Below are 26,926 nucleotides of genomic sequence, written 5' to 3' on the forward strand. Positions count from 1 at the left end.
GGCACTGGGAAGGGCTGGAAGGCTCTGGGAGCCACTGCGTGAAGGGGGTTGGAGATCAGGTATTGGGGGAGGGGGGGCATGTTCTGGACTGGATTAATAGCTCAGGTGAGGGTCTGGACCCCAAGCTTGGGGTGCAGGATTGGGGTCTGGGTGCTGGGTGGGAGTCTGGGTCCTGGACGGGGGTCTGAGTGAGGGGGGATGTCTGGGTCCTGGCTGGGGTCAGGGTCCAAGTCACAGGTGGGGATCCAGCAGGGATCTGGGTCCCCGGGGGCATCTGGGTCACAAGTGGGGGTCTGGGGGGGGTTGGGATTGTGGAGTTCCATGTCCCAGGATTGGGTCCAGTTCTCACTGGGGGATTTGGGTCCTGGGCTGGGATCTGGGTCCTGGGTTGGGGTCTGTAACTCAGGTGGGGTCTGGGGTCTGAGTGGGAATCCAGGTCTTGGGTGGGGGTCTGGGAACTGGGCTGTGGCCAGGATCCAAGTGGGCTTCTGGGTGCTGGGAACGGATCTGGGTCCTGGGTGGGGGTCCAGGTCCTGGGGTAGGGTCTGGGTTCCAGGTGGGGGTCCTGGGTTGGGGTCTGGGTCTCACATGGACGTGTCCATGTCTGGATTCTCTGTGGGAATCCAGACTCAAGGCTGTGGACTAGGTCCCCAACTGGGACTGGGGTTCCAGGTGGGGGTCTGGGTAAGGGTCTGGGTCCTTGGTAGGGGTCTAGGGGTGGGTCTGGGGCACTGCCCAGCTCCTGGCCCTCCCTGCAGCTCATGGCAGTGCAGGATGAGTCTCGGTGTCCCCGAGCCCCATGGGACAGTCCCAGCACTCACAGCTCTGGGGGGAGCGGGCGTGCCGGAAGCGCCCCTCGAAGCAGACGGTGACCCCGTCCTCCTGCAGGCGGAACAGCCGCGCCCTGGAGCCCCCCTTGGCCTTCACCTTCCAGAGCAGGGACCCCTGGAGCATCCGCTGGACATCCTCATCCTCCGTCAGGCCTGCGGGGACAGCCCTGGGCTACCGGCGGCTCTGGGGGCTCTGGGGGCTCTAAGGGTGTACTGGGGGCATAGGCTGGGGGGGATCAGAGCACATCTGGGTGCACATCTGTATCCGATGGGATGGCATGGGACAAATGGGACAGGACAGACGATGGGATGGGATGGGATGGGATGGGATGGGATGGGATGGGATGGGATGGGATGGGACAAGAATGGGTTGGAATGGGATGGGATGGGACAAGAATGGGTTGGAATGGGACAGGACAGGCAGGAGAGGACAGACAGGACAAGCCACAGCCCTGGGCCCCTTTGGAGCACAGTGTGGCTGTTCAGGGGGGAAAGGGCACAGCAGTGACACAGCCCAGCTCTAAATCCCAGCAAAGCTGCCCAGATCCTGCATGGAGAGTGCCAGGACGGTGCCAGCAGCAGAGCTCAGGCTGGAACAATGACAGGGTGGACTCGGGGGACTTGCGAGCCCACGCCTCAGCCAGGATTTTTCCATCTGTTCACGGAGTGGTTATTTCCTCCCTTTATTGTTTTGGCAGCCATTCCTAAGATCTCCAGTGGCCACATCCTGCTCTGCATGGAGATTCCACTCCTGGGCTGGGAAAGGGTGGTTTGGGGGCTCTGGGGACATCCTGAGCCACCATGGCCTCGCGGGTGCAGCCACCAGCTGCCAGCACCTCCTGCATGGTCACATCCTGCCCAGGGTGCAGGACACAGGGCAGGTATGGGGACATGGCTGCATGAGCATGGAGCTGCAGGGATGTAGGAACACGTGGATACAGGTCCATGGGTACAGGGATGGACCTGTGGAGTGTCAGATCCGTGGGCACAGGGATGGACACGTGGAATGTCAGATCCGTGGGCACAGGGATGGACACGTGGAGTGTCAGATCCATGGGCACAGGGATGGACACATGGATAAAGGTCCATGGGCACAGGGATGGACACGTGGAATGTCAGATCCATGGGCACAGGGATGGACACGTGGAATGTCAGATCCGTGGGCACAGGGATGGACACGTGGAATGTCAGATCCGTGGGCACAGGTGTGTGGGTGCACAGACTCCGGGGTGCAGTGTGCACGTGGATGCACAGACACAAGGACATGGATGCATGGATATAGAGATGCAGGGATGTATGGATACATGGATCTGCTGATGCAAGGACAGAGGAACACACAGATATTCAGGTAGGTGCATGCACAGGCGCACGGATGCAAGGATGCATGGATGCAGGCACACATGGGTGCATGGACACAGCCTCTCGGTCACAGAGTCATGGGGGCACGTGGACACAGGGATACACTGACAGAGACAAGGATGCAGGGATGCATGGATCCACAGGTGCATGGATGCACTGCTGCCAGGACACACGGACACGTGGGCACATGGGTGCACAACCATTGGGGTGCATGGACAGTCAGACACACGGACATGCATGGACATAGGGGTGGGTGCTCCCAGACACAGCCAAGGGGATGCATGGACATACAGGTGCTGGGAGGTAGGGACAGATGGACACGGGGATGTGTGGATACAGAGGTACAGGGACACATGGACACGTGGATGCATGGATATAGAGGTACAGGGACAGATGGGTGCAAGGACACACAGCCACAGGGACACACGGACATGGACACACGGAGCTGCAGCAGCTCCAGGCACACGGCCCCGTGTCCAAAGCTGGGGGCACAAGGCCAGCTGTGCCCTTCCTGCTTCTCCCACTCCGGACCAGCCATTCCAGGGACACACCCTGACCTTGCCGGGCACCCACTGCCCCTGCCTGGACTGGTGAGCCCCGTGTGCCCACTGTGCCATGGGCAGCACCCCTGCGTGGGGAAACTGAGGCAGGGTGTTGGGAAGGGTCCCAGGTAATGGGACCTGAGCCCTGGGGACAATAAATGCCCTGAGCAAGGGGGCTCCTGTCGCCTGTGACGTGGCCAAACCCCGACCCCACTGTCCCCCAACGGCTGGGGCTATGCACAGCGATTTTGGGGTGGCCCTGGGGACCCCTCCCATCCCGGGGGAGCCCTCCCTGCTGTGGGGGAACCCATCCTCCTCGGGGAGCCTCCCTACCAGGGGGACTCTTCCGGCCCTGGGTACCCATCTCAGCCATGGGGGCCCCCACCCTGCCCTGCGGACCTATTCCCGTCACAAGGGTCCCCACCCACTTCGGGGACCCTCCCGGGCACGGAGATCCCTCCCGGACCCCTCTGGCCCAGCCCTGACGGAGTTTCTGCCCGGTTCCCCCCGAACTCACCCATTTTCTTCAGGGCTCTCCCGGGCCGGCGGGAGCCACCGGCACCTTCTGACGGGGCGCGGAGCTGCTCGGCGGCGGGACGCGCCTTCCTGCCGCAGATCATGACGCGGGACCCTCGGTACCCCCGGTACCGCCGGTACTCCCGGCGCTCCCGGGGCTCCGGTGCTCTTGGTGCTGCAGGTGCCCCGGTGCCCCGGGTGGTTCTGTTGCTCCCGGTACGCCCGGTGCCCCCGGCCGGTGTAACCGGGCTGGGCGGCGGCGGAGGTCGGGGCTGGGGCTGGACTGGGGCTGGGCGGCCGGGCCGTGACCGGGGCCGGCCGCGGGGAGGGACCGGGAGGAGCCACATCGCAGCCCGGGCGCTGTTAACCGTTTGTGCCGGCCCGGGGCGAGCGGGGCTGCCGGTGCTGACCGGGGCTGCTCGGGATGGGACCGAGCTACGCGGGGCCCGTTCTGCACCGCGGCTACCTCGGACCGGCAACGGACGGGGGCCCGACGTGCGCCCGGGTGTTCGTTCTGTGCAGAGGGTCCCGCTGTGTCCGAAGGGCCGGCCCGACCCGGGACAGACCGGGGGTCCCCACTGCCCCCCGCGGGTCCGCCTGCACCGGGCACCGGCCCCAGGACAGCACCGGGCACCGCCAGGGAGCCCCGCTCTGCCCGGGCCGGCGCCACCCTGGCAGCGCCACCGGGGACCCAGGGCACCCCCTCTGCATCGCACCGGGGGACTCGTCCTGCCGTGCCAGCCTGTCCCCAGCTCATGGGCTGCGTGTGAGTGTGAGCTCATGTGAGTGTGAGTGTGAGGGTGAGTGTGTGAGTGAGTCTGAGGGTGAGTGTGTGAATATGAGTGTGTGAGTGTGAGTGTGAGTGTGCAGCCATGCACACACAGACCCCAGGAGGGTTTAGGGTGGGAAAGACCCCCAGGATCACCAGGCCGTGCCTGCCCCTGCCTTGGCACCAGCCCAGAGCCCTGAGTGCCACATCCAACTGTTCTTGGGCACCTCCAGGGATGGGGACTCCACCTCATCCCTGGGCAGCTTCTTCCATGGCCTGACCACCCTTTCCATGGGGAAATTCCTGCTGATGTCCACCCTGAGCCTGCCCTGGCCCAGCCCGAGGCTGTTCCCTCTTGCTCTGTCCCTGGGTGCCGTGTTCCCCCAGCCACCACTGAGGGTGCTGGGGCAGGAAGGGTGGGTGACTGCTTCTTCCAAAAATCCAGAGCGTCCAGAGGAGCGGGGAGCCCATCCCATGCCTGGTTGGGCTGTGGGGACCAGGAGCTACAGGACAGGAAGAGGAGGTGACTTTCCCCAGTGACAGGGCCACAGGGGTGCTGCCAGCCCCTGGGTGGGACAGCTCGGCATCCAGGGGTGAGAGCAGGGCAGACTGGAGCAACATCTGGGCAACATCTGGGCACCATGAGTGATACCTGAGTATCCTGGGGTGACATCTGGGTACTTAGGGCAGCATCTGGCCACCCTGGGAGGTGTTGGAATATACTGAGGGAACATTGGGGCACCCATGGCAACATCTGGGCACTGTGGGTGATGTCTGTGTGTCCTGAGCAACATCTGGGCACCCAGAGCAACCAATGGGGGCTCCTGGGACAATCTCTGCTTATCCCAGAGCAACACCTGTACATGCAGGGAGACATCTGGGCAGCGCCTGAGCAGCCTGGGACAGTATTTTAGTGCTGTGGCTCAAGACTTGGGCAACTCCTGCAACATCTGGACAGCTGGGGACACATCTGTGCAGTCCCTGGACTGTGTTTGGGGGGGATAAAGCTCTTCCTGAATACTTTGCGGACAGGGGGACACCAGAGTCACCCCAAAAATGCACTTGCAACTCACATAACCGGGCTCTTCTCCAAGTTCTCTTCCTCCCATTGAAGCTGCATTCCCAGGAATTCAACAGCAGCTGCCTCGACCCGCTGGGATGACCAGGATAAACACCTCTGGCTGCAAAACCCGCAGCACAACAAATCCCTGCGCGGTTCCTCCCCTCCCGCGGCGTTGCTATTTTCTCCCGCCCGCCAGCGGGTTGGAAGGGATCCCGTGGAAAGCTGCAGCTCGCATTCCCGGCCGCTTATAGCACAGCACGTGTGCCGTGAATCAGCGCCCGGGATTCGCGGGCGGCGCTGCCGGCAGCCGGAGCCAGCCAGGCCCTGTCGCTGTTCCGAGCAGGAATCCTGAGTCAGAGCTCGGAAATGGCCGGAGCTTTAAAAGGTTTTACTGCTTTTATTTATTTTTTATTATTATTATTATTAATTTCATTTTATTTATTTGTCTTCAATTGGCCAAGGGAATGTTTCCCCAGGTGATGTGGATGTGATTTAGAAGGGTTGGGGGGGTATTGACCCACTTGGATTTGGGATTTGGAGGTGGGGTTAAGGTTGGAAAAACAGAGTGTGAGGCAAGGATGAAGCCAGCACAGGGATGTTGAAAGCTGCTCTGCATCCCAACCCCAGCATCCAGCCCTGGGCCAGCCTGGATCCAAATGGTCCCCACAGCACCCCAGAACCTCCCACAGCACCCCAGAACCTCCCACAGCACCCCAGAACCTCCCATCTCCCCAGAACCTCCCACCTCCCCAGGGCACCATGTTCTGCCAGGTCACACATGTCCCCATGTCCCCACAGCTCCCTGCCTTCACAGGAAGCCCCTGGAGCAGAGGGGCTTCACCTCGGGGGCTCGGAGACCCCAAATTCTGCCCCTTCCTTACTACCATAATTAATTGTTGGACAATAATTAACAGTGGTTAAAAGTATACAGTGAATAAAAGAACAGTGGATAAAATTGGATAATAATTAACAATTGCTCTGCCTGACTCAACTGTCCCCTCCCATGCAATGGGACCCTGCTCCTGCCTGGTGGCCCAGTGGCACTGTCCCAGTGCCGTGTTCCAGATCCCCAGTGCAGTATCCAACCCTCCCAGTGCAGTGTCCCAGTCTCCTGGTCCCTTCCCCTGGCACCTTTGGTACTTGGCTCCATTGTCCCTGTCCCCACTGCATTGTCCTGGTGTCACAGTGCATGGCTCCAGTGTCCCCATGCATGGCCCCAGAATCACAGATGATTATCACAGAATCCCAGAATGGTTTGGGTTGGAAAGGACCTTAAATCCATCCAGTGCCACCCTTGTCATGGCAGGGACACCTTCCACTGTCCAGGGTGCTCCAAGCCCTGCCCAGCCTGGCCTTGGGCACTGCCAGGGATCCAGGGACAGCCACAGCTGCTCTGGGCACCCTGTGCCAGTGTACCAGAGCTTCTCTGTGCTCCGGCACTTCCTGCCTGCCTTGTCCTGCTGCACAGCCCAGGTGGCACCCCAAGCACTGTCCCTGTGCCTGGTGCAGCGTCACAGAGCTCTGCCCCTGCCCCATGGCACTGAAACAGCACAGGGTCCCTGTCCTCGGACCGCAGTGTCACTGCACTGCCCTGGTGCATCAGAGCACTGTCCCAGGGCTGTGTCCCAGGGCTCCACGCCTGGGCTCTGGCCTGGGGCGCAGCCTCGCAGTTCTGGGGTGCTGGAGTGCAGTTCTGGGGCACTTTCCTTAGCCACCATCTTGCTGTCCCCATGCCTGTGCCAGGGCACTGTCCCCATGCCCTGTCTGGGTGCACCTATCAGGGTGCACAGTTTCCCTGTCCCTGTGTCCCATGTCACTGTCCTGGTGCACTGTCCTTGTCCTGTGTTTCATTGTCCCACTGTCCCTGTGCACTCTCATTGTCCTGCCTCATTATCCCTGTGCACTGTCCCACTGTCCCTGTCCTGCTATCCCACTGTACCTGTCTGACTGTCCCTGTCCTGCAGTCCTTGTCCCTATCCCAGTCCCGCTGTCCCTGTTCCACTGTCCCTGTCTCTGTCCCTCTGTCCCTATTCCAGTCCCACTGTCCCTGTCACACTGCCCCTATCTCACTGTCCCTGTCCCTCTGTCCCTCTGTCCCTCTGTCCCTGTCCCTGTCTCTCTGTCCCTGTCCCTGTCCCTGTCCCTGTTCCTGTCCCTGTCCCTGTCCCTGTCCCTGTCCCTTTCCTCCTGTCCCTGTCCCTGAGTCCCTGTCCCTGTCCCTTTCCTCCTGTCCCTGTCCCTGTGTCCCTGTCCCTTTCCCTCTGTCCTTTTCCCTCTGTCCCTGTCCCTTTCTCCCTGTCCCTTTCCCCTGTCCCTGTCCCTCTGTCCCTTTCCCTCTGTCCCTGTCCCTGTCTCTCTGTCCCTGTCCCTGTCCCTTTCCCCCTGTCCCTGTCCCTGTCTCTCTGTCCCTGTCCCTGTCCCTTTCCCCCTGTCCCTGTCCCTCTGTCCCTGTCCCTGTCCCTCTGTCCCTGTCCCTCTGTCCTTTTCCCCCTGTCCCTTTCCCCCGTCCCTGTCCCTCTGTCCCTGTCCCTCTGTCCCTGTCCCTGTCCCTCTGTCCTTTTCCCTCTGTCCCCCGTCCCTGCCGCTGTCCCGCCGAGTCCCCAGCGCTGCAGTCCCTCCCGTCTCCGCCAGGCGGCGTTCCGGCCCCCCCGTGCCGAGCGCTGCACAGTCGGGCCGGCAGGGGGCGCACGCACCGCGCTCGGCGCCGGGAGCGCAGGGGCGGGAGGGACCCGTTCCGGGAGCCGCGCGCTGATTGGGCGCGGCGCGGAGGGGCCGATGGAAGGCGGGCGCTGATTGGGCGCGGAGCGGAGGGACCGATGAAAGGCGGGCGCTGATTGGCCCCGCGCGGTCCCCGCACGGAGAGGGAGCCGCGCCGGGCCGGGCCGGGGCCGGTCCCGCCATGGAGGAGCCGGGCTGCGGGGCGCAGTTCCGCGCCGCCGTGCAGGTGATCCAGGGGCTGCCGCGGAGCGGTGAGTAGGGGCCGGGACCGGAGCCGGGCAGCCGCGGCGTCGGCGGCCCCGCTGACCGTGTCCCGCAGGTGCGTACCGGCCCTCCTACGAGGAGATGCTGCGCTTCTACAGCTACTACAAGCAGGCGACGGCGGGGCGCTGCCAGGGCCCGCGGCCCGGCTTCTGGGACCCCATCGGCCGGTACAAGTGGTAAGAGCGGGGGGGTCCCGGTTCCGCCCCGGTTCGGGCTCGGGTCCGGTTCGCCCAGCCCCGCTGACGGGCGCCGGCCCCGCAGGGACGCCTGGCACAGCCTGGGCAGGATGTCCAAGGAGGAGGCGATGGCCGCGTACGTGGCGGAGATGAAGAAGGTGGCCCAGAAGGTAACGGGGCGGGCGGCGGGGCCGGGCCGGGCGCGGCGCGGTGCCCGTGTCCAGCCGCGGCCCTGCGCAGGTCATTGACACCGTGCCCATGGACGAGAGCACGGAGGAGATGTTCCGCTACTTCGAGCCGCTCTACGAGGTGATCCACGACATGCCCCGGCCCCCCGAGTCCTTCTTCAAGAGGAAAGGGGGTGAGTGGGGCCGCTGTGCCCCGGCTGTGCCCCGGGCATCCCCGCCCTCGGTGCTGCCCTCCCGGCACGGCGCTCCCGCTGTCCCCGGCACCGGCGCCGGGTCCGGTTCGTCCCCTGAGGGGGCACGGGGTGGACGCAGCACATCCCAGCGACCCTGCCGGGGCACTGCTGCTGCCGAGGGGCTCTCAGGGCAGACCGGTGTCCCTGTGTGTGACACATTCTGGGCTTTCTCTCCACAAAACTTGGAGCGAGAATTTGAGCTCTGGCCTCCAGGCGGCCCTTGGCCGTGTGCAGTGGGGCAGGGATCAGCTCCTCGGCGGGCTGTGCTCGCCCTTGGCGCCGGCCCACTCCGGGCAGGGCTCCGGCCCAGCTGCCGTGAACATCTGGACAGGCCGGCCAGCTCCGGCATGGAGGGGATGTGGAGAAACAGGGCTTGAGAAATGGGATTATTTGAACCGGTTTCTGCTGGAGGAGAAGCCTTCCGAGCCCTTTCCGTGCCCGTGCTGCTGCCTGGGGCCGGGAGGGGGCTGGGGAGCTGCCCCAGCCCCAGTGCAGGGCTGGCCGTGTCTGACTGCTGAGCAGGGAGGGGTGGGGAAGGCACCAGCAGCGCATCGGCTCCGCAGCACAGGGGCTTCCAGGGCGGATTCACAGCCGGGTCCGTGACCTGTCAGTGGTTTGGGAGAGCCCTGGCAAACAGACTCACTCCCCGACCTCTGTCCTATGCCTGTCACCCCCTTTTTTGGGATGCCAAAACCAGTTGTCTGTAAGGCTTGGCCCCTGGGCGGCCGCTCCTTCCTGTGGTACCCAGGTGCTTTGTTCTCCATTTTTTGATGCTGAATCCCTTTAAAAGGCAGACTTAGTTTTTCTGTGAAATTTAAAAGCTGTGTCTAAGCTGGTCATTATCCACTTGGGAGTGTCACTTACAGGTGACATGGTCACTTAAATCTCAGCCTGGTGGAACAAGGAACAACGAGCCCGAGGTGGCTGGAACTGAGGTGCAAAGCACTGAGCTCCTCAAGGTGTTGAGTCATTTGTGTTAAAGGCTCCCAAACCCGCCTTCAGACACTGCAATCACAGCTTTGTTTGCTCCTAACTGGAGCAGAAAGGGGATTTCAGAGTGTGGAGCGTGGCAGGTGCCTCCAGCAGCTTTTGGGCACAGAGCTGGGCATCTGGGCAGCTTAAGTTTTGTTTATTTATGAAGACAGCACATTATAAAGTGGCACTTGGAACCCAAATCATGGATGGATCCAGGTCCCAACAGGTCTCCAGTGAGTGTGGCTTTCACCAGAGTCTTGTGAACATGGTGGCTGGAGCCAGGTCTGTCCAGGTGCTGTGTGAGGTGACAGGAGCCACACTCTGTGGGTCACAGCACACCCCGAGGAGGATTTGGGAATGGGGAGGAGGATTTGGGGAATTTGAGGAGGATTTGGGAGGATCCCAGAGCAGGGCAGCCCCGGCAGTACCCCTCTGTGGGGTGCAGCTGCCTTGTCCCCCTCAGTGGGTCCCCTGTGATGCCGAGGCTGGGGGACAGCAGAGAGGTGAGGGAAGGAGCAGCAGGGCAGCGTTGCCACACACCTGCCTGCCCAAGAGCAGGGAGCAAAGTCCTGGGGGCTGCTGGAAATCTGGCTGGGATTAACCCCGTGGGCTCCACGGGGCGCTGGGGAGGGCTGGCCCTGTCAGGCCCTCTCGGGGTGCTGCTGGCCCAGGAGCTCGGGGTGCTGCTGCCCACACAAGGCTCTTCCTGCCAACGCCTCTTGCACTGGGCTCTGTTGCCGTGGGTGGGCCATGGGCACTGCCGGGGCACAGCGCTGTCACTGTCACTCACCAGCGCCGATCCCTCTGCCTGCTGCCCCAGGGGCTCGGGGACAGGGACACCGCAGCCACCCCTGGGTGAGCACGGTGGTCTGCACAGGGTGAACCCTCGTGAGTTCACAGGGGTTCCTGGGCTGTCAGCAAACAAACCTGGCTCCTCTCCTTCCCTGCCAGCTGCTGGCACCTGCAGAGGCTGCTGCTCCCTGGCTGCTCCCCGACATTTGCGTGTCCCCCAGCTGTGCTGGCAGGCCAGCCCAGCCCCAGGGAGCCAGCACAGCGAGGACAGCAGGACTGAGCCTGCTCTGCCTTTCCCTCTGTGCAGAGAGCCAGGGGCAGCGGGATGGCCCCAGCCAGGACGTCCCAGCGAGCAGCCCGGCCCCGGAGAGCCCCAGAGACACCGTGCCTGGCGAGCAGCAGCACGGGCAGCACGTGCCAGGTTGGTGTCCCTGGTGTGGCCAGCACCTGGCAGAGACCCCCTGGAGCAGGCACTGGGGCTGGGGCTCCATCCACCCACAGAACTGCTGGCTTCAGGCACCTCTGCCCCAGCCCTGCTGGTGCTGCGGGCACTGCCCAGGCCACGGGGTCCAGCTCTCACTGGGGTAACCCTGGACACGTGGGGTTGGCTCTGCCTCGCTCCTGCCTGTGCAAAGGAGCCAGAATCTGCTAAGCTGTGGGGACAAGGGGAGGCTGTTGCCCCATGGACTCTGAAAATATCACCCTGGAAGGTCCATGATCCATGAGGGGATGTTCTCCCGTGGTTCAAGCCACGTTTGCTGCTTCCTTGGCACTGGGATTCACAGTGCCTAGCCCTGGTGACACCTCAGCCCTGGCTTTTCTCTCCCAGCCCCTCGTGCAGTCACCCCCTCCCTCCCTGTGCCCCCTCAAGGGGCCCCTGGCTGTGCCCCGGGGTGGGCAGGGTGCTGCAGGGAGGTTCCTCCTCCCGCTGCCGCTCCAGCCTTCCCCCAGGAGCAAATATGGTCACGGAGCGAGTGCCAGTGTGCCAGCCGTGCCAGCCTTGAGTGCTGGGGCTGGCGGTGCCCCGGGAGCTGGGCAGTGTCCCTGCCTGTGCCACTGCTGCCCCAGGAGCCGTGGGTGTTGTGCCAATGGGACACCGTGGGCAGCAGAAGGGGGAATTCAGTCTTGGGACTCATGGCCACGTTAACAGAGCTGCTTCTGCCCCCACAGTGCCTCAGTTTCCCTCTCCCACCTCGCCCTGGGCACGCACATCCCTCATTCCGCCTGTGCCCCCAGGCACAGCCGGGCACCCCTGCCCCAGCCCTGTGCTTCCCTTCCAGGGGCTGGGCCGGCTCCTGCCCCTGAGGTGCTCGAGGGGACCCAGGTGACGAGTGACTCTGAGGGGGACACGTTCTGTGACACCCTGGAGCAGATGGAGCCTGAGAAGGTAACGGAGGAAGCACTGGAGGCTTTGCCACCCCTGCCCTGCCCGTGCTGCACAGCACCACCAGCCTGGGAGCCTCATAAAACCTCCAGGGACACCGTCCTGCACCTCCCTGTGCTTCGTGCCACTCCTGGAGCCTGCTCCCTGTCACTGAGGGATGCTGAGGAGCCTCCCCAGCCCCCCCATTCCTGTGCTGAGGCTCTGCTGGGGCACTGGGGGCTGATGGGGCTGGGCAAGACCAGCAGCTCCAATCCCCTGGGTGCCACCACCTGGATTGCTCCCCTGCCACTTCTCCCTGCTGCCACGGGCCACGTTTGGCACTTGAGGTGCCACGGTGAGGCCTGGTGGGTCTGAAGGAAGCCCTCCCTCTTTTGCCACCTCAAGTCTGGGCACCTCACTCCCCTCAGGTGTCACCTCCCAAGCCAGATGCTGGCTGGTGTCACCACTGGGATTCATCTTCACTCAGTCCCACACACCCTTCACCCCCAAAAATGCCACCACAGGAGAAGGACCCCACTGCTGCCCTGGCATGCCCCTCCCTGCCCTGGGGAGGGGAGTGGGGGTCTCAGGGCCCTTCTCTCCCATCTCATAGGCCGGGCAGGTGCGGGGGCTCACCCCAAAGGGGGTCCAGGCTGGGGCTGAGCCCCCAGAGCCCCGCAGTGGGCAAGGCGAGCGGGGCGAAGGCAGAAGAGCCGAGGGGAGCAGCAGCACAGACCTCCCAGCCCTGGGCTCCGAGAGAGGTGGGTGCAGAGCTTGTTCCTGCGCCCCTTCCTGCTGCTGCCCACCTCCCATGGGCTGGGCTGGGGGATGGGGTGGGGTGGGGGCTGCCACCACCCCCAGGGGACTGAGTTTGGCTCCAGCACCTGTGGTTGGGCCATCAGTAGCTGAAGGAAGCCACAAGTGTCCTGTCTCTGCATCCCTTGGTCCCCAAGCAGTTCAGCAGCTTTAGTCCTCCAGCACACAGCCCTTCCTTTGCCCGTTTGCCGCAGCGGTACCGAATTTGGAGGATGCTCTGCTGGCCCTTCGGCAGCCAGGCAGGCAGTGCAGGTCCCTGGCTCCCCTGCCCAGCTCCTGCCCCTGGTCCAGCAACACCAGCCGTGCCTTCGGATGTGGGTGGTGGCAAGGGTGACCTCTGCCCAGCAGGGCAGGGGGTGAAGCTGGGCCCTGTGCCCTGGAGGCCTTGGGGACAGCAGTGCCACTCACCTGATGTCATCCAGTGCTGGTGTCTGGGGACCGCCAGGCCTTGAGCTGTGCCACTGCAGGGAGGAGCCTCCTGCCACCCTCTCTGCTCTCCCCAGACATACTGGGCTGCCCTGGGGTGGCATTGCCACCCTCACCCGTGGGACTGGTGCCATTGCCTCACCTGGGCACAGCCCACGTGTCTCACCCTTTCCCCTGTTACTGTTCCCTTCCGGGCTGCTTGACCTTGGCAGTGAACTTGTCCCCAGGCCAAGCTGGGCTGTCCCCAGGGCTGGCAGCGAGTCCCTGCCTGTGTCCTGCTCGCTGCCTGGATTATCCAGGTGTTTGCCAGGCTGGTTTGGGGCCTTCGCTGGGATTGGGGGCGGCCAGGGAGGAGCTGCCCTGGCCCTGGGTGTCCTGCCCGGTGGTGGCACCTTCACCAGGTGTCACAAGGTGACCCACCCTGTCGGTGGGCTGGCCACCCACTGCCGCCACCACGGCACTGGAGTGTCACAGCGATGCATGGCCCTGGGGACAACCTGGGTGCTGCTGGGGTGCCGGGCTGGGCCGGCATCGGCTGTGGGGCAGGCGCTGAGCGGTGGGTGACAGCACGGGGTGGGCAGTGCCAGCCCCGGGGCTCGTCGGGCGGTGCTCAGCCTGCCCTGCCACCCGTGTGCCCGTCGCTGTGCCCGCAGGTGTCCGGCCGGCCGGGGGGGACCCCGGGAGCACCCCCGAGCTGGCCCCGGGGCTGGCGGCGGAGCTGGAGGCCCACGTGGCCAGCACGGTGCGGGCGCTGCAGGAGGAGCTGCGGCGAGTGCGGGAGCGGCTGAGCCGGCTGGAGACGCTCGGCGCTGCCCAGGTACGGGAAGGGCAGAGCTGGGGCACCGCAGCGGCCCGGCCGGGACAGCAGAGCTCAGCTCCGAGCCTGCGACACGGCTGGCCCGCGTGTGCGGACCCCGCGGTGGTTGGTGCTGACACATCCTGGTGGGGCCGCGGCCGGTGGTGCCCTGATCCGGCCCACGCTGGAGGCTGGGAGCTGCTGCCCCTCGCTGCCATTGCCTCCCTCATTCCCATTGCCCCCTCATCCCTGTTTTCCCCTCACTGCCGCTGCCCCCCCCCCCCGTTCCCATTGCCCCCCCTCGTTCCCGCTGCCCCTGGGGTCCTGGCCCAGCTGCACATCTGATCCCTCCCAGCAGCCTCGCACGGACTCTCCAGGCCATTCCCTGCCTCTCACAGGGGCACAGGGGCTGGAAGGGGGGTGCCAGCCCCACCTGCACCCCAAACCCTCTCCTGTCTTGCAGGGGGAGGCAGCTGGGACAGACCCCGGCCCAGCACTTGCTCCACAGGTGAGTTGGGGGTGAAGGAAGTGCTGCGGGGTGGCCCCGCTGTCCCCCTGCCCACCCGACAGCCCACGGGGGCGTGGGGACACAGCTGGGGGAGGTCAGGGAAGGGACCCCCAGCCGGGGAGCAGGTGACATCCATGGGGACACGGCCCCAGGGACGGCGGTGTGATGCACGATCTCCAGAGGAGGAGGGATGTGACCAGGACACCGAGCAGTGGCGGTGGTTCCTTTCAGCAGAGGGCTGAGGGGGTGTTTGTTGACATCGGTGACACCTTTGTCCCCTTCCCCACGCCGCCTCTCCCTGTCCCCTCGCCAGGCGATGTCCCTGTGGCGCCTGACCGTGTCCCTGCGCACGCTGCTCTTCCTGGCCACCTGGCCCTTCGTCACCCAGTGGCTGCTGCGCCACTGGCAGGGCAGGAAGAGGTGACCACCGCGTCCCCGCCGCCACCGCCACCCCTCTTGCCCATCCCGCTTCGCACGAGCCGGGGAATCGCCACGGAGCCACGCGGGAATCGCCTCAGCAGCCACGGGCTCTGCGGGCCCGGCCGGGGCACCCCGGACACCGGCACCGACACTCAGGGCCGGCACCGGGGCCCGGGCGGCCGCCCCACCGCTGCCACGCACCGACGGACCAGGAGCAGCCGCGGCCCCGCGGGTGGCACGGACAGCCACGGGCCACCGGGGCCGCGGGGGCTGGGACACCACCGAACCTGCCTCTATTAAAGTTGCCTTTTCGGTTCAGCCCCGCTGCCTGTGCCCTGCCAGGGAAGGGGACCGCGGCCGAACGCTCCGGCCCTGCCCCTGTACCCGGCCGGTCACTCCCGTCCCCGCCTGGTCACCTCCCGGGGCCAGAGGCGGCCCCCGTGCAGGCAGCCTGGCTCCAGGCCCCAGCCCACCCCCCCGGCCGGGTCCCGTGCGCGCCCCGAGGGGCCCCGCCGTGCCCCCGGGCCCGTGCCAGCGGCAGCGCCACCCTGCTCCGGAGGCGGCGGCGAGGAAGCCCCAGGGCGCCCGCGGCGGGAGGGGCGGCTGGGGACCCCCGGCACCTCCCCGGGCCGGGCTGCAGCGGCGCCATGGCGGGGGTGCCCGCTGTGGGGCCGGGCAGGGCAGGTGACACAGCGGGGACACGGAGCCCCCGGTCCCGCGGGCTGTGCCCCGCCCGGCCGTGAGGCTCCCGCGGCTCCCCCAGGGGCCCTCCTGTGCTGTTCCCCCCTCAGACACGGAGCCCCAGCAGCCCCCCAGGGCCGTGCGTGGCTCCCCCCCAGCCGTGTGTCCCTCAGCGGGGCCCCCAAACCCCTCCAGCCCCCCCCAAGGCCGCGCGGCCCCCCCGCCCCCGAACGTGGGGCCCGAGGGGACATCGCCACCGCGGCTGGGGGTGGCAGGACCAGGAACGGGACCGGGACCAGCACAAGGCCCGGGACCTCCCCATCCCCCTCCTTCCCCTTGCCCCTCCCCCCCGCACCCCGCCGGTGTCGGGAGCGCCGCTCCGCACCGCCCCGGCAAAAAGGGACGCGGCGCCTTTAAGAAAGGACTTCTTTCCGCTTCGGTTTGTTTACATCTCCCTCCGCCAACTGCAGCACGGCCGCACTCCACACAGCGCCGGGATCCTTCCGCTCGCCCCCCTTCCCCCCGGGCCCGCGCACCCCCGGAGCCCCTCCCGGCCCTCCCACAGCCCGGCTCGACCCGGCCCGGTCCTGTACAACCCTCCCGGTCCCGGGGCCGCGGCACCGCGGGCGGCGCCTCCGCCGCGCGGGGACTCTTTTCGGACCGTGCCACAGCCCCGCCGTGGGGGGTGGGGCGCGCGCGCTGCCCTCGGCACGGGCCTGAAGGTCGCGGGGCGCGCGCGGGCCCGCTCACGGGGACTCCCCCGCCGCGTGGTACGGCCCGGTCCCGCCCTCGCCCCTTCGCGATTGGTGGCGCCGCGCACGAGTGACGTCCATCCCGGCCAATGGCGACCAGTCCCTACAACGGCCAGGGGCGTGCCCCGGCGGGCAGGCCCGCCCCCCGCGCGCGCCGATTGGCCGCGAGGCGGCACCGCCCGCGCGCTCGGGGCCGTGGCGGCGGCGCGGGGCGCGCGGCGGGGGCGGGTCCCGACGCGCGGCGGGGCGGGGCGCACAGGGCGCCTGCGCGGGGCGGGGCGGGGCGCGCGCGGCTATAAAGCGGGCGGCCGCGGCCGAGGAGAGGCAGTCGGGAGCGGGCGGCGGCGGGCGCGGGTTGGGCCGTGGGGTGGGATTGCGGTGGGAGCGGCGGCGGCGGCGCGTGCAGGGCGCGCGGGGAGGCGGGCCCGGCGGCGTTAAACCTCCCCCGGGCCATGTCCCGGGCGGCCTGAGCGGGGCCAGCCCCATGCGGCGCCGGTAGCGCCCGTCAGCGAGCGTAGCCGAGCGCAGCGCTATGGCCGACGCGGTGCCCGCTGAACCGGGGCCGGAGCCCCAGTGCGAACCGGAGCTTCGCTCCGAGCCCGAGGCGCGGCCGGAGCCGCAGTCCGAGCCCGAGCCGCAGCCCGAGCGCGGAGAGGCGCCGACGGAGGACGGCGATGCCGGGCGGCTGCCGCCCCCCGGGGCGGAGGCGGCGGCGGGCGGCGCCGAGGGGCGGCCGCCGGCGGGTGGAGCGGGGCGTCCCGGCCTGGGCCCGCGGTACCGGGCCGTGGGACGCACCGAGGAGTGGCCGGTGAAGAAGAAGCACCGTCGGCGGCCGTCGAAGAAGAAGCGGCGCTGGAAGCCGTACTCGAAGCTGAGCTGGGAGGAGAAGCAGCAGTTCGACGAGCGGCAGAGCCTCCGCGCCTCCCGGCTGCGAGCGGAGATGTTCGCCAAGGGGCAGCCGGTGGCTCCCTACAACACCACGCAGTTTCTCATGGAGGACCATGACCAGGAGGAGCCCGACCTGAAAACCGGGCTGTACCCGCGGCGAGCGGCCGCCAAGTCGGACGACACGAGCGAGGAGGATTTCCTGGACGACGCGGCGGACGAGGACGGGGGCAGCGACGGGATGGGGGGGGACGGCAGCGAGTTTCTGCAGAGGGACTTCTCGGAGACGTACGAGCGGTACCATGTGGAGAGCCTGCAGAACATGAGCAAGCAGGAGCTGGTGAAGGAGTACCTGGAGCTGGAGAAGTGCCTGTCGCGCATGGAGGAGGAGAACAACCGGCTGAGGATGGAGAGCAAAAAAGCCGGGGGGGAGGCGGCGGACCCGGCGCGGGTGCAGGCGCTGGAGCGGGAGGTGGACAGGCTGCGAGCCGAGAACCTGCGGCTGCTGCGGGAGCAGGAGCTGCCCCGGCAGGAAAAGGGCCCCTGCAAGCCGGGGGAGTGACACTGGGCAGGGGGGCGCGGGGGGGTTTTTACAGTGCTGGGTGGAACATTCGGTCCTTGTACAGAGTCGCCGCGGACCCTTTTTATGGGCTAAACTGCAGCTGGGTGGGCCGAGGGCTCCCCCTTTTTTAGGTGGCTGTGACGGGGCGAGGGGGGGTTGATGTATTGGTGATATCTGGTTTATGGTTTTATTTTTTTTTTGTGTCTAAACCAAAAAAAAAAAAAAAATCCCCAGGAAAGCTGTAAATTGGCCAAAACTGACTATAAAAAATACAGAGGTCTAATAAATTTAATTACTTGTAACTGTAATAGTTTTGGTGTGATTTCTCGAAAATAATCAGAATGGCATTCCACCAGGGAATACATTCTGGATTATTTTCGTCATGGTATAACTGTTGTTTGATTAAACTTAGTTGTAATTCCCCGCTTAACCTTTTTTGTTATTATTTTCCCCTGTTTGTTTTCAATTTTAATTCAGCTTAATGAGCTGAAATAGTTAAAAGTACCTGGAAGGGGGTAAAATGGTGTGTGATGGACACACAGGGCACCTCGCTGAGGTAGGAGTAGCCTCAAGTCTGTCTGTTTGCCTAAGGCTCACTTAAACTTGACTCTCTTTCCCCGCAGCTCTGCAGGAATCCAGGTCATTAACTGAAATCTGGGCAAAAACTGCCCCCAAAAAATCTACTTCAAGCTACAAGTGAGAGGAAAAACCTTAAAGTTTTGGAGCAGCCCAAGGAAAAGTTTTGGTAGTCAGCACTTGGCCTCTGAAATGGCTGACGAGGGAGCAGGGAAAGGCGATGGCTCAACCTCCCTCCTGCTGCACCTGAGAGGGGGAGGAGGAGGGAGAAGCTCCGAGCGCTGGAGCTTTTTTGGGGGGCAGACAGGGCCATGAGGGGCTGAAGCAGGGGAGGGGCTGAGGCTGATCTGGCCGGGGCCGAGGTGCAGCCAGAAGTCGGGAGCGGAATGGGAGGTGATGAAAGCTGTACCTGGCGAGGCAGGAACCGGGATGGGCCTGGGCAGCTGCCCGCAGGAACGGGGGAATCGGGCATTTACACAAAACCCGAGGGCTCGGGGAGGGAAGGGGGGGACGGGGCTGTCCCAGCGCTGCCAGGGCAGGTGCGGTGGGACCGGATCGGGGGTAAAGCGGCAGCACCGAGGGGCTGCAAAGGTCCCACCAGGCTTAACTCCAGCCTGGCCAAACCCCTGCCGCTCCACGGGGGAAAAAACCAGCCTTTATCAGGGGACAGAGAGTTCAGGGGAGTGGGGGGAGAGGACACGGACGTCTCAGCGCTACCAGCGCAGGTGGGGCGGTGTAAAACCGGGGGTTAAAGCGGCCGAGGGAGCCCCTCGAAGGGCAATCACACCGATTTTATCTTCTCCCCCCCCCCTGCCCCCAGCTCTGGGGCACCGGTGGGGGGAAGGAAACGAGCCAGGGCCACTTGCTCAAGAGCCCGGGAGCCAGCGGCTCCTTCCCTGTGCCATGACATCACCGCAGCGCCGGGGAGGGGGGGCGATGATCCTGCGGGATCCTGCGGGCTGGGATGGGGCCGAGCCCCCATCCTCCTCTGGCCCCGGCGATGCTTCCCCGCCGTTTATTTCCCTGCAGAGCGATTCCCACAACAGGCGTTTTCTCCCGGGGCAGGACGCGTGTCTGATGGCACTGACGGGGGTCCCTCACGGTCCTAGCTCTGTGAAATGCAGCTCCCGGCACCTGCTTCGTGTGAAAACCTTGATCCAAGGGGATATTCTCAGTCAGGTTTTGCCCTCATCCACTTAACCCCACACATGTCAGGTTCAACTCCCTGGAATAAATGTTTTCCCTGCAAATGCTTTAAAAAATACAACTTAGAAAAACCCAAACCAAAGAAACCAACTAAAAGGACCATAATGATCAGCTCTCCAACCTCCTCTGCCCCCACCACCTTTTCCTGCTTTGTTCTGTGCTGTTGTAGCGACTCTCCCTAGGAACCAGGTTATCCTGATCCCAAGGGCTCAGTGCAGCTCCTGTGCCCAAAGCTCCTGCAGATGCAGACCAGGGACATTTGGGGACCTTTGAAACCTCCGAGTGGATCAGCAATGGACAGGGAGCTTGTCCGTGCTCCTCCCGAGCTCCCTGTCCCAAGGCTTCCCACAAGCCCTGGAGCCAAGGAGCTGACTGGAGCTCACCTGTGTGAGCACGGAGCCACAGCAGCAGGGATCAGCCCGGCACAGCTCGGCTTGGGACCCAGAGGCTGCAACTGTGGAATGGTTTGGGTGGGACGTGACCTTAAAGACCATCCAGTGCCAACCTCTGCCCTGGCAGAGGTGCCCAGAGCAGCTGTGGCTGCCTCTGGATCCCTGGAAGTGTCCAAGGCCAGGCTGGACAGGGTTTGGAGCTCCCTGAAACACCTGATGTTGCTGCCATGGCAGGGGGTGGAATGAGATGGGCTTTAGGGTCTCTTCCCATCCAAACCATTCTATGATTCTCTGGACAGGGATGCCACTAGGCCAGGCAGGAATCACTTCCCCAGGGCTCCATGGCTGTGGGAAGGCAACACCAACACTGGATTTGGGGCACCTGGAAACACAGAGCATTGGGGGACCCTCTGGCAATGGGCTTTCCCAGCTCCTCCCCTCTCAAGGGTTTTGTTTTCAGAAGAAAGGGCTGAAATTCTGTCCTGGGGAGAGGCAGAAATTACACAAAAAATTACCAACACAAAAAATGGAGACTGCTCCATCCCATGTGTGGGAATGGCCTTTCCCCTTGGACAGAAGCAGTGCAGGGACACAGCACATCCATGGAAACACTGCAAATCCAAGAAGGAAGTGTCTGTGAGTGCCACAGCCTTGGGGTGAGGTGAGCCCCAGATCCTGCCCTGGGACACAACAGCCCCTTGGCGTCGCTCCTGGTGTTCCTTCCGTGGCACTCCAGGCCTGAGCCCAGTAAATCCAGTGGTTCCCTGATCCCATGGCAGGGTTACACCCAGGGACACGGCTCTGGCACCCCCCTGTGCCCTGCCACCACTTCACCACACTAACTGCACTCCCCTTCACTGGCTCCACTTCCCAGGATACACTGGTGACTGGTGACTCTGGGTCACACAAGTGGCATTTTGGCGAAACAAGAGGAGAATCTGCAGCTGGTGGGGCCATCACAAAAAACCTGCAGCTCTTTGTGCATCTGCCACAGAGCAAGCCCTGGCTGGCAGCTCCAGCCCCTCAGGATTGCTCCCCTTCTGCTCCCCACAAACCCTGGCACACCTGGGCAGGTGCAAAGCTCACAGCTCAAACCAAATGTGACCCTCATGAGTTTGACAAAATCACCTTGAAATTACATTTTCAGCTATCACAAGCACTTGAACACACACACAATAAAGCCTCCCAGTCCTGGAAATGCAGCTGGGATAGAAAATATCATGGAATCACAGAATGGATTGGGTTGGAGGAACCTTAAAGACCAGTTCCACCCCACTGCCATGGGCAGGGACACCTCCCACTGTTCCAGGTTGCTCCAAGCCCTGTCCAACCTGGCCTTGGACACTCCAGGGCTGGGACAGCCATCACCTTTTCCCTATGATGCTTTGGAATTCAGGACCTGCTAAAGCAACATCTGCAGAGTCACAACAACAAACATAATTTTAAAAAAACCCCACCCCACCCACCAAGTGCCTAAATGTAAAATAATCTGGTTTTAACTGGCTGACCCACGTCTGACAGCACAATCCGCACTTAGAGCAGAAGCCTCCCAAATCTCCCTGTTTTAAACCTAAACCCAGCCCCACAAATACCAGGGGATGAGCTGGTGTTATCGGCCTTTGCCGAGGCAAGAACGGGGCTGGCAACTGGAGTTCCACTGAGGAGCCGTGGGGAGGCTGCGCCAGCTCAATCCCTCCCCAGCGCTGAGCACTCCCAAAAAAATGCCATTTTTAGTTTTTAAAGAGCTGGGGTTTGACTTTGCATGGGGAAAACAACGCAGCAGGTGCTTCCCCAGCCCCGGAGGGGCACCGCTCCTGCGAGCCCGGGGTCGCTCGCGTTTGTTACCGCCCGAGAAGTTCCCCCGGGCCCTGGCAACAGCCAAACGCTTTTGTTTTTGAGTCTCGGAGCTCCCCGGCGGGGAGGCCATGTTAGCTGAGATCCACTGGATCCGGCCGGGATCCCTGCGGGAACCCCGCGGGCTTTGGCTGAAATGTGTGAAACAAAGGATTAAATGCCAGGGGTTATTTCCCCCCACCCGAAACGCGGTGTATGAGGGACGGGACCCCGGCACATCCAGCCTTCCTGACGTGCTTCCCAGCCCCAATTTCCATAAAAACTGCGCTGTTCCTCCCCTCCCTGCTCTTCACGGGGGTCAGGCAGAGCCAGCCCCGCACGAGATCAGGCTGCGGCTGTCGAGAAACGTTAAAATACCGTTTAACGCTAATTTTGATCGAAAAACAGCCCCAACCCCCGCCCAGTAACGCAGGTGCAGCCGGAGCCCTCCAGGCCAGGCGGGCTCCTCCACCCCACCGGCTCAGGCCCCGGGGAGGACGCGCAGCTCCATGAGGCGCCGGGCAGCGCTGCGCTCCGGTCCCGGAGCGCTGACGGGGAAACGGCCGGTGGCGCCGCGGCACCACCCCCCCATTTAGGGCCGGCGAGGGGCCCCACGTTCCGCTCGCGGGACAGAGCCCCGGCTGGGCCGCCCCGGTCCGCGACAGGAGTGGGCCCGGCCCGGCCCCTCACACACAAAATGGCGGCGGCGGCACCGCTCCCGCTCCCGCTCCGCCCGCCCGGCCGCCATAGCCGCCGTCCCGGCTCCGCCGCCCTCCTGCCAATCAGAACCCGCCGTGCCGCTGCGTGACGGCCCGGCGAAGCCAATGGAAACGCGAATAGCAGAGGAAAAGGCGGTGCGTGTGTCCACCGCGAGGCATTGTGGGGGTTGTAGTCCACTTACGCCTTGCGGTGCAGGGGCCGGGGCGGTTGCGGACTCGCCGCCCCAGCACGCCCCGCGGCCGCACGTGGCGGGCGCTGTGTCACGGCGGTAGGCGGAGGAAGCGGGCCGGGCCCCGGCGCGGCTGGGCCCGCTCCTGCCGCGGGGCGGAACAGCGAACACCGAGGCCTCCCGCGAGCCCCGATGTGCCCGGGGGGGCTTGCGGGATCCGGAGGTCCTCGGCGGGGCGGGCAGGGCCCGTGGGGCTCCGGGAGGAGGGTTTTGGCCGGTTTGGCGACACCGAAAGCCGGCCCTGAGGGCTGCTCGGCCGGGGCGGCCCAGGGGCCCGAGGCCTTGCTCCGGTGGCGGGGAGGATGCAGGGAGGGGCCTGGATCGAGGGGGTGACCCCAGCGCTTCAGGGGGGTGTTCGACTCCAAAGTGGGGTCTGCAGCCCCAAATGAGGGTGCCTGGCTCTAGGCCTGGCTTCCTCTTCAGCCGTCTGAAGTTTGGCTCACTAACGCCTCTGTCCTTCTCCAGAACCGTGCCCGGGCAGCAGCAGGCACAGATCAGGATCACAGGATCGCAATTAGATCGACCACAATTAGATCGATCACAATTAGCACACACAGACCACAGTTAGCAGACACGTGTCCCCTCAGCACGGTGGGAGCTCGGTGTGCTCAGGGGGCGGCAGTTCTCCCCCCAGATCTCCTGTCTGGTGACAGTTCTCCCCCCAGATCTCCTGTCTGGTGACAGTTCTCCCCCCAGATCTCCTGTCTGGTGACAGTTCTCCCCCCAGATCTCCTGTCTGGTGACAGTTCTCCCCCCAGATCTCCTGTCTGGTGACAGTTCTCCCCCCAGATCTCCTGTCTGGTGGCAGTTCTCCCCCCAGATCTCCTGTCTGGTGACAGTTCTCCCCTCCAGTCGCCCGTCTGCCCAATTCCAGCGCTGCAGAGGGCTCCTCCCAGGGTTATCTGGCCTCCATCTCAGATCTCAAGGAGAGAAATGACCCAAAGGGCAAAGTCCATGAGCTTTCCCAAGGGTTTCAAGGGGATTTTTCCCCACTGGTTGTGCCCCATGCTCACTGAGCCCTGTGGGGTGTGCACAGGGGGTTCAGTCAGCAGGAATTTAAAGGGAATGTGTCCTTGGGAGTTCAGAGCATGTAAAAGGCAAAAATAAGCAATAAATTTTGCAAATAAAAGGGAAAAAAAAAAGCACAAAAAGCACCTCACTACAAACCCAAAAAGTCTCTCCCTTTAAAGTTGGTCATCTTGAACTCCCATTATCTGGAGCAGGCTGGCCAGGCCCTGTCCTTGTGTGATTTTTGGGAAGAACATTTCAGGGAATGAGGCTGAGCAGCCACTTGAAGCATTTGGAATTAAGTTCTGATGTTATGAAAAGACAAAGAGGTTTAAGAGGTTTGCTTTCTTCTTTTTTTTTTTTTTTTTTTTTTTTTTTTTTTTTTCCTGGGCTGGTAAATCCTCAATCATAAATTCTCCTCCCCATTATGGGATTTAATGAGTGGGGGTTAATTGTGCTAAACGTTTTCTGACCAGAGGGTTGGTGTTGGATATGGCCTGGCTGTTCCTAAGTGGGAAAGGGGATGGGGAGGTGTAAAATGGGCCAAATATTGGGAATTGGGTGGGGAGGAAGGGGACAAATCCACTTCCCCCTGGACTGTCCCAGTATGACCAGTAAGGGAACCCTTTTTGCAGAGCTTGGGGGACTGGTGACATTGGTGCCACATCCCAGGAAGGGTTTCCAGGCATGGGACCAGGTGCCCTCAGCCCCTGGGGGCTGTTCCTGTCCCCACAGGCCCAGGATGGGGGCATTGGCGCTGGCACAGCCCCTCCAGGGGGTTTGTCCCTGTCCCTGGTGTGCTGGGATGTCCCTGGGACAGCAGGGAGGCAGAGCCAGGAGCTCTGGGATGCTCCTGGGACAGGGGGGCTGCTCCTGGCAGCCCCTGAGCTCTCAGATGTTCTCCCTGTGCTGACCCATCCCTACAAGCCAGAAAATACCCATTTTTGGGGGGTTTCTGTATCAGGAGCTGTGACATCAGTCCCCAGCTAGTGCAGGTGGGGTTTGACTCCCGGCGTGTCCCATCTCCTGGGATTTTGTGCTGTCAGAGGGACAGAGCCTGATGACAGCCTCAGCCACGGGATCCTCTGTCCTTCCCTGCCTGCTGCTGCCCTGAGCAGAGCACCGGGGGAGCACGCAGGGCTTTGGAGGAGCCAGGAGCAGCCTGGGGTGCTGATAACCCCCACACCTCCGGGCGTTGGGCTTATCTCTGAGCCCAGCTCCGGCCCCTCCGTCACTCCCCCGCAGCGCCTTTAGCCACGGAGAGGCTCTCTGAGGTCCCATGGGCCGTTCTTTGTCACCCCGTGGGGTTGTTGTCAGGGGGCAGAGGCAATCCCCCTGCCCAGGGCGCTCCCTGGCCGTGGGAGCACCGCCAGTCCCGTCCCTGACTCGCTGCACCTCCCCAGGGCTGCAGGAGCAGGTCCAAGGTCCCGAGGCTGCCTGGAGGAGCTGGATCAGCCAAGCCCACACAGGGACAGGCTGATTCCCGAGCTGGTGCCAGAGATACTGTGGTTTATAGATCCAGATTGATTTATTTTCCATGTATTTGGGTCTTTTCCAGCCATATCTTAGCTCCTCCACACCTTGGACTGTCTGGCTGAGCACGACCAACCCCGATTGCCTCCCCTGGTCCTCCCACCCTTTATGGCATCCCAAAGCCAGGGTACCACAGCCCTTTCCACGCTGCCAGGAATAATTTTGGGGCATGTTTGCACAACACTAATGCTGCAGAATGGGGTTTGACCCCAGCACTCAGCAACCAGGACCCAGCTCCCAGCAGCCACCGTCCCACCTGCACCCAGCACTGAGCTCCCAGCACCCGGATCCCAGATCTCCGCATGCATCACCCAGCATTCCATGTCCCAGCATCCCGGCACCCCCAGCTCCTGGATCCCGGTGTTCCCAGCACTCCCAGCATGCATCAGCCACAGCTCCCAGCTCTCCACCCAGCTCCCAGCGCTCCCAGCACTTTCATCACACATCAGTCATGACTTCCAGCACCCAACTTCCCACACTTATCTCCCAGTGCTCTCATTTCCACCAGCAGTCTGCACCCAGCTCCAGTGATTCCAGTGCTTCCAGCAGGCATCAGCCATCACTCCCAGCACTCGCACCCAGTTCCCGGGAATTCCAGCATTCCCAGCACTGATCTCCCAGTGTTTCCAGTGCTCCCAGCTCTTCACACTCATCTCCCAGTGATTCCATCACCCCTCCTCCAGCGCTCGCAGCACCCAGCTCCCAGTGCTCCCATCTCCCAGCACTCCCGGTATCCAGCTCCCAATGTTCCCAGTGCTCGCATCTCCCAGCACTCCCGGTATCCATCTCCCAGTGCTTCCAGTGCTCCCATCTCCCAGCACTCCCGGTATCCAGCTCCCAGTGCTCCCAGCTCCCAGCACTCCCGGTATCCAGCTCCCAATGTTCCCAGTGCTCGCATCTCCCAGCACTCCCGGTATCCATCTCCCAGTGCTTCCAGTGCTCCCATCTCCCAGCACTCCCGGTATCCAGCTCCCAGTGCTCCCAGCTCCCAGCACTCCCGGTATCCAGCTCCCAGTGCTCCCAGTGCTCCCAGTGCTCCCAGTGCTCCCAGTGCTCCCAGTCCCCGGCCGCTCCCCCCGCCCGCGGGCGCTGCGGGGCGCCAAAGCCGCACACGTGTGCCCCGCCTGGCCCCGCCCACTGCTCCCAATAAGGGCATGGTCACGCCCACCGCGTTGCGCAACGCGCCGGCCTCGCCCAACCCGGAAGCTCCGCTCCGAACGTCCCCGCCCCCCGCCGTAGCCCCGCCCCCAGCACGTGCGCGGCCGGCCCCGCCCATCAGCGGCGCGCCCCGGGCGTTGGCCCCGCCCCCCGTGTCCCCCCGTGTCCCCCCGTGTCCCCCCGTGTCCCCCCATGTCCCCCCATGTCCCCTCGCCCCTCCCGTGTCCCTCGCTGTGCCTCCGTGTCCCCCAGGTGGCCCCAGACCCTCCCAGGTCCCTGTGCTTCCATGTCCCTCCGTCCTGGTGTCCCTGCTGCCCTCTGTCTCTGGAGTGCCCCCGTGTGCCCCCATGTCCTCTGTGTCCCCCGTGTTCCTCCGATGTCCCCTGTCCCCCGCATGTCTTCTGCATCCCTCCATCTGTTCCATGGCCTCTGTGGGCCCTGTGGGCCCTTGTGGCTTCCATGTCCCCCTGTCCCCTGTATCCGCTGCCTTCCCAGCGTCCCCTTCACGTTCCCCTGGTCCCCCCAAGTCCCCTGAGTACCCTCCTGTGTCCCCATGCCCATGGTGTCCCCTGTGCTCATGTTCTCCGTGTGCCCCTGTATTCCCTGTGCCCCCCAAGGCCACAGTGCCCTCCACGTC

At 63.9% G+C, this 26,926-nt stretch overlaps 3 protein-coding genes across 5 annotated transcripts in view; 2 read left to right on the forward strand and 1 right to left on the reverse strand.

The window, feature by feature from the left end:
• The window catches only part of PLCD3 (phospholipase C delta 3), an 11,453-nt gene extending 7,859 nt beyond the window's left edge, over window positions 1-3,594 (reverse strand). Inside the window, 4 exon segments of the mRNA XM_054000170.1 lie at window positions 822-983; window positions 3,249-3,431; window positions 3,434-3,519; window positions 3,521-3,594. Of these exon segments, the coding sequence (XP_053856145.1) occupies window positions 822-983; window positions 3,249-3,431; window positions 3,434-3,519; window positions 3,521-3,594 (505 nt within the window).
• A 4,331-nt stretch (window positions 3,595-7,925) lies between these two features.
• ACBD4 (acyl-CoA binding domain containing 4) lies at window positions 7,926-15,072 on the forward strand. 3 transcript variants are annotated; one of them, XM_054000391.1, is made up of 10 exons: window positions 7,926-8,048; window positions 8,117-8,237; window positions 8,323-8,407; window positions 8,478-8,598; window positions 10,733-10,846; window positions 11,706-11,812; window positions 12,402-12,549; window positions 13,684-13,847; window positions 14,290-14,334; window positions 14,648-15,072. In XM_054000391.1, exons 1-10 carry the CDS (start codon window positions 7,979-7,981, stop codon window positions 14,756-14,758), a joined length of 1,086 nt encoding a protein of 361 aa, XP_053856366.1. In that variant the 5' UTR covers window positions 7,926-7,978; the 3' UTR covers window positions 14,759-15,072. The 3 variants fall into 3 exon arrangements, with proteins under 3 accessions (XP_053856366.1, XP_053856367.1, XP_053856368.1); XM_054000392.1 differs by having other exon boundaries at window positions 7,942-8,023; XM_054000393.1 differs by having other exon boundaries at window positions 7,948-8,023; window positions 8,160-8,237.
• Window positions 15,073-16,550: 1,478 nt separating this feature from the next.
• Window positions 16,551-17,936, forward strand: HEXIM1 (HEXIM P-TEFb complex subunit 1). Its single transcript, XM_054000469.1, has one exon. It carries the CDS (start codon window positions 16,720-16,722, stop codon window positions 17,632-17,634), a length of 915 nt encoding a protein of 304 aa, XP_053856444.1. The 5' UTR covers window positions 16,551-16,719; the 3' UTR covers window positions 17,635-17,936.
• The last annotated feature ends 8,990 nt before the right edge of the window (window positions 17,937-26,926 follow it).

Source organism: Vidua macroura, chromosome 27, assembly GCF_024509145.1.
Source record: "Vidua macroura isolate BioBank_ID:100142 chromosome 27, ASM2450914v1, whole genome shotgun sequence".
Classification (NCBI taxonomy): Eukaryota; Metazoa; Chordata; class Aves; order Passeriformes; family Viduidae; genus Vidua; species Vidua macroura.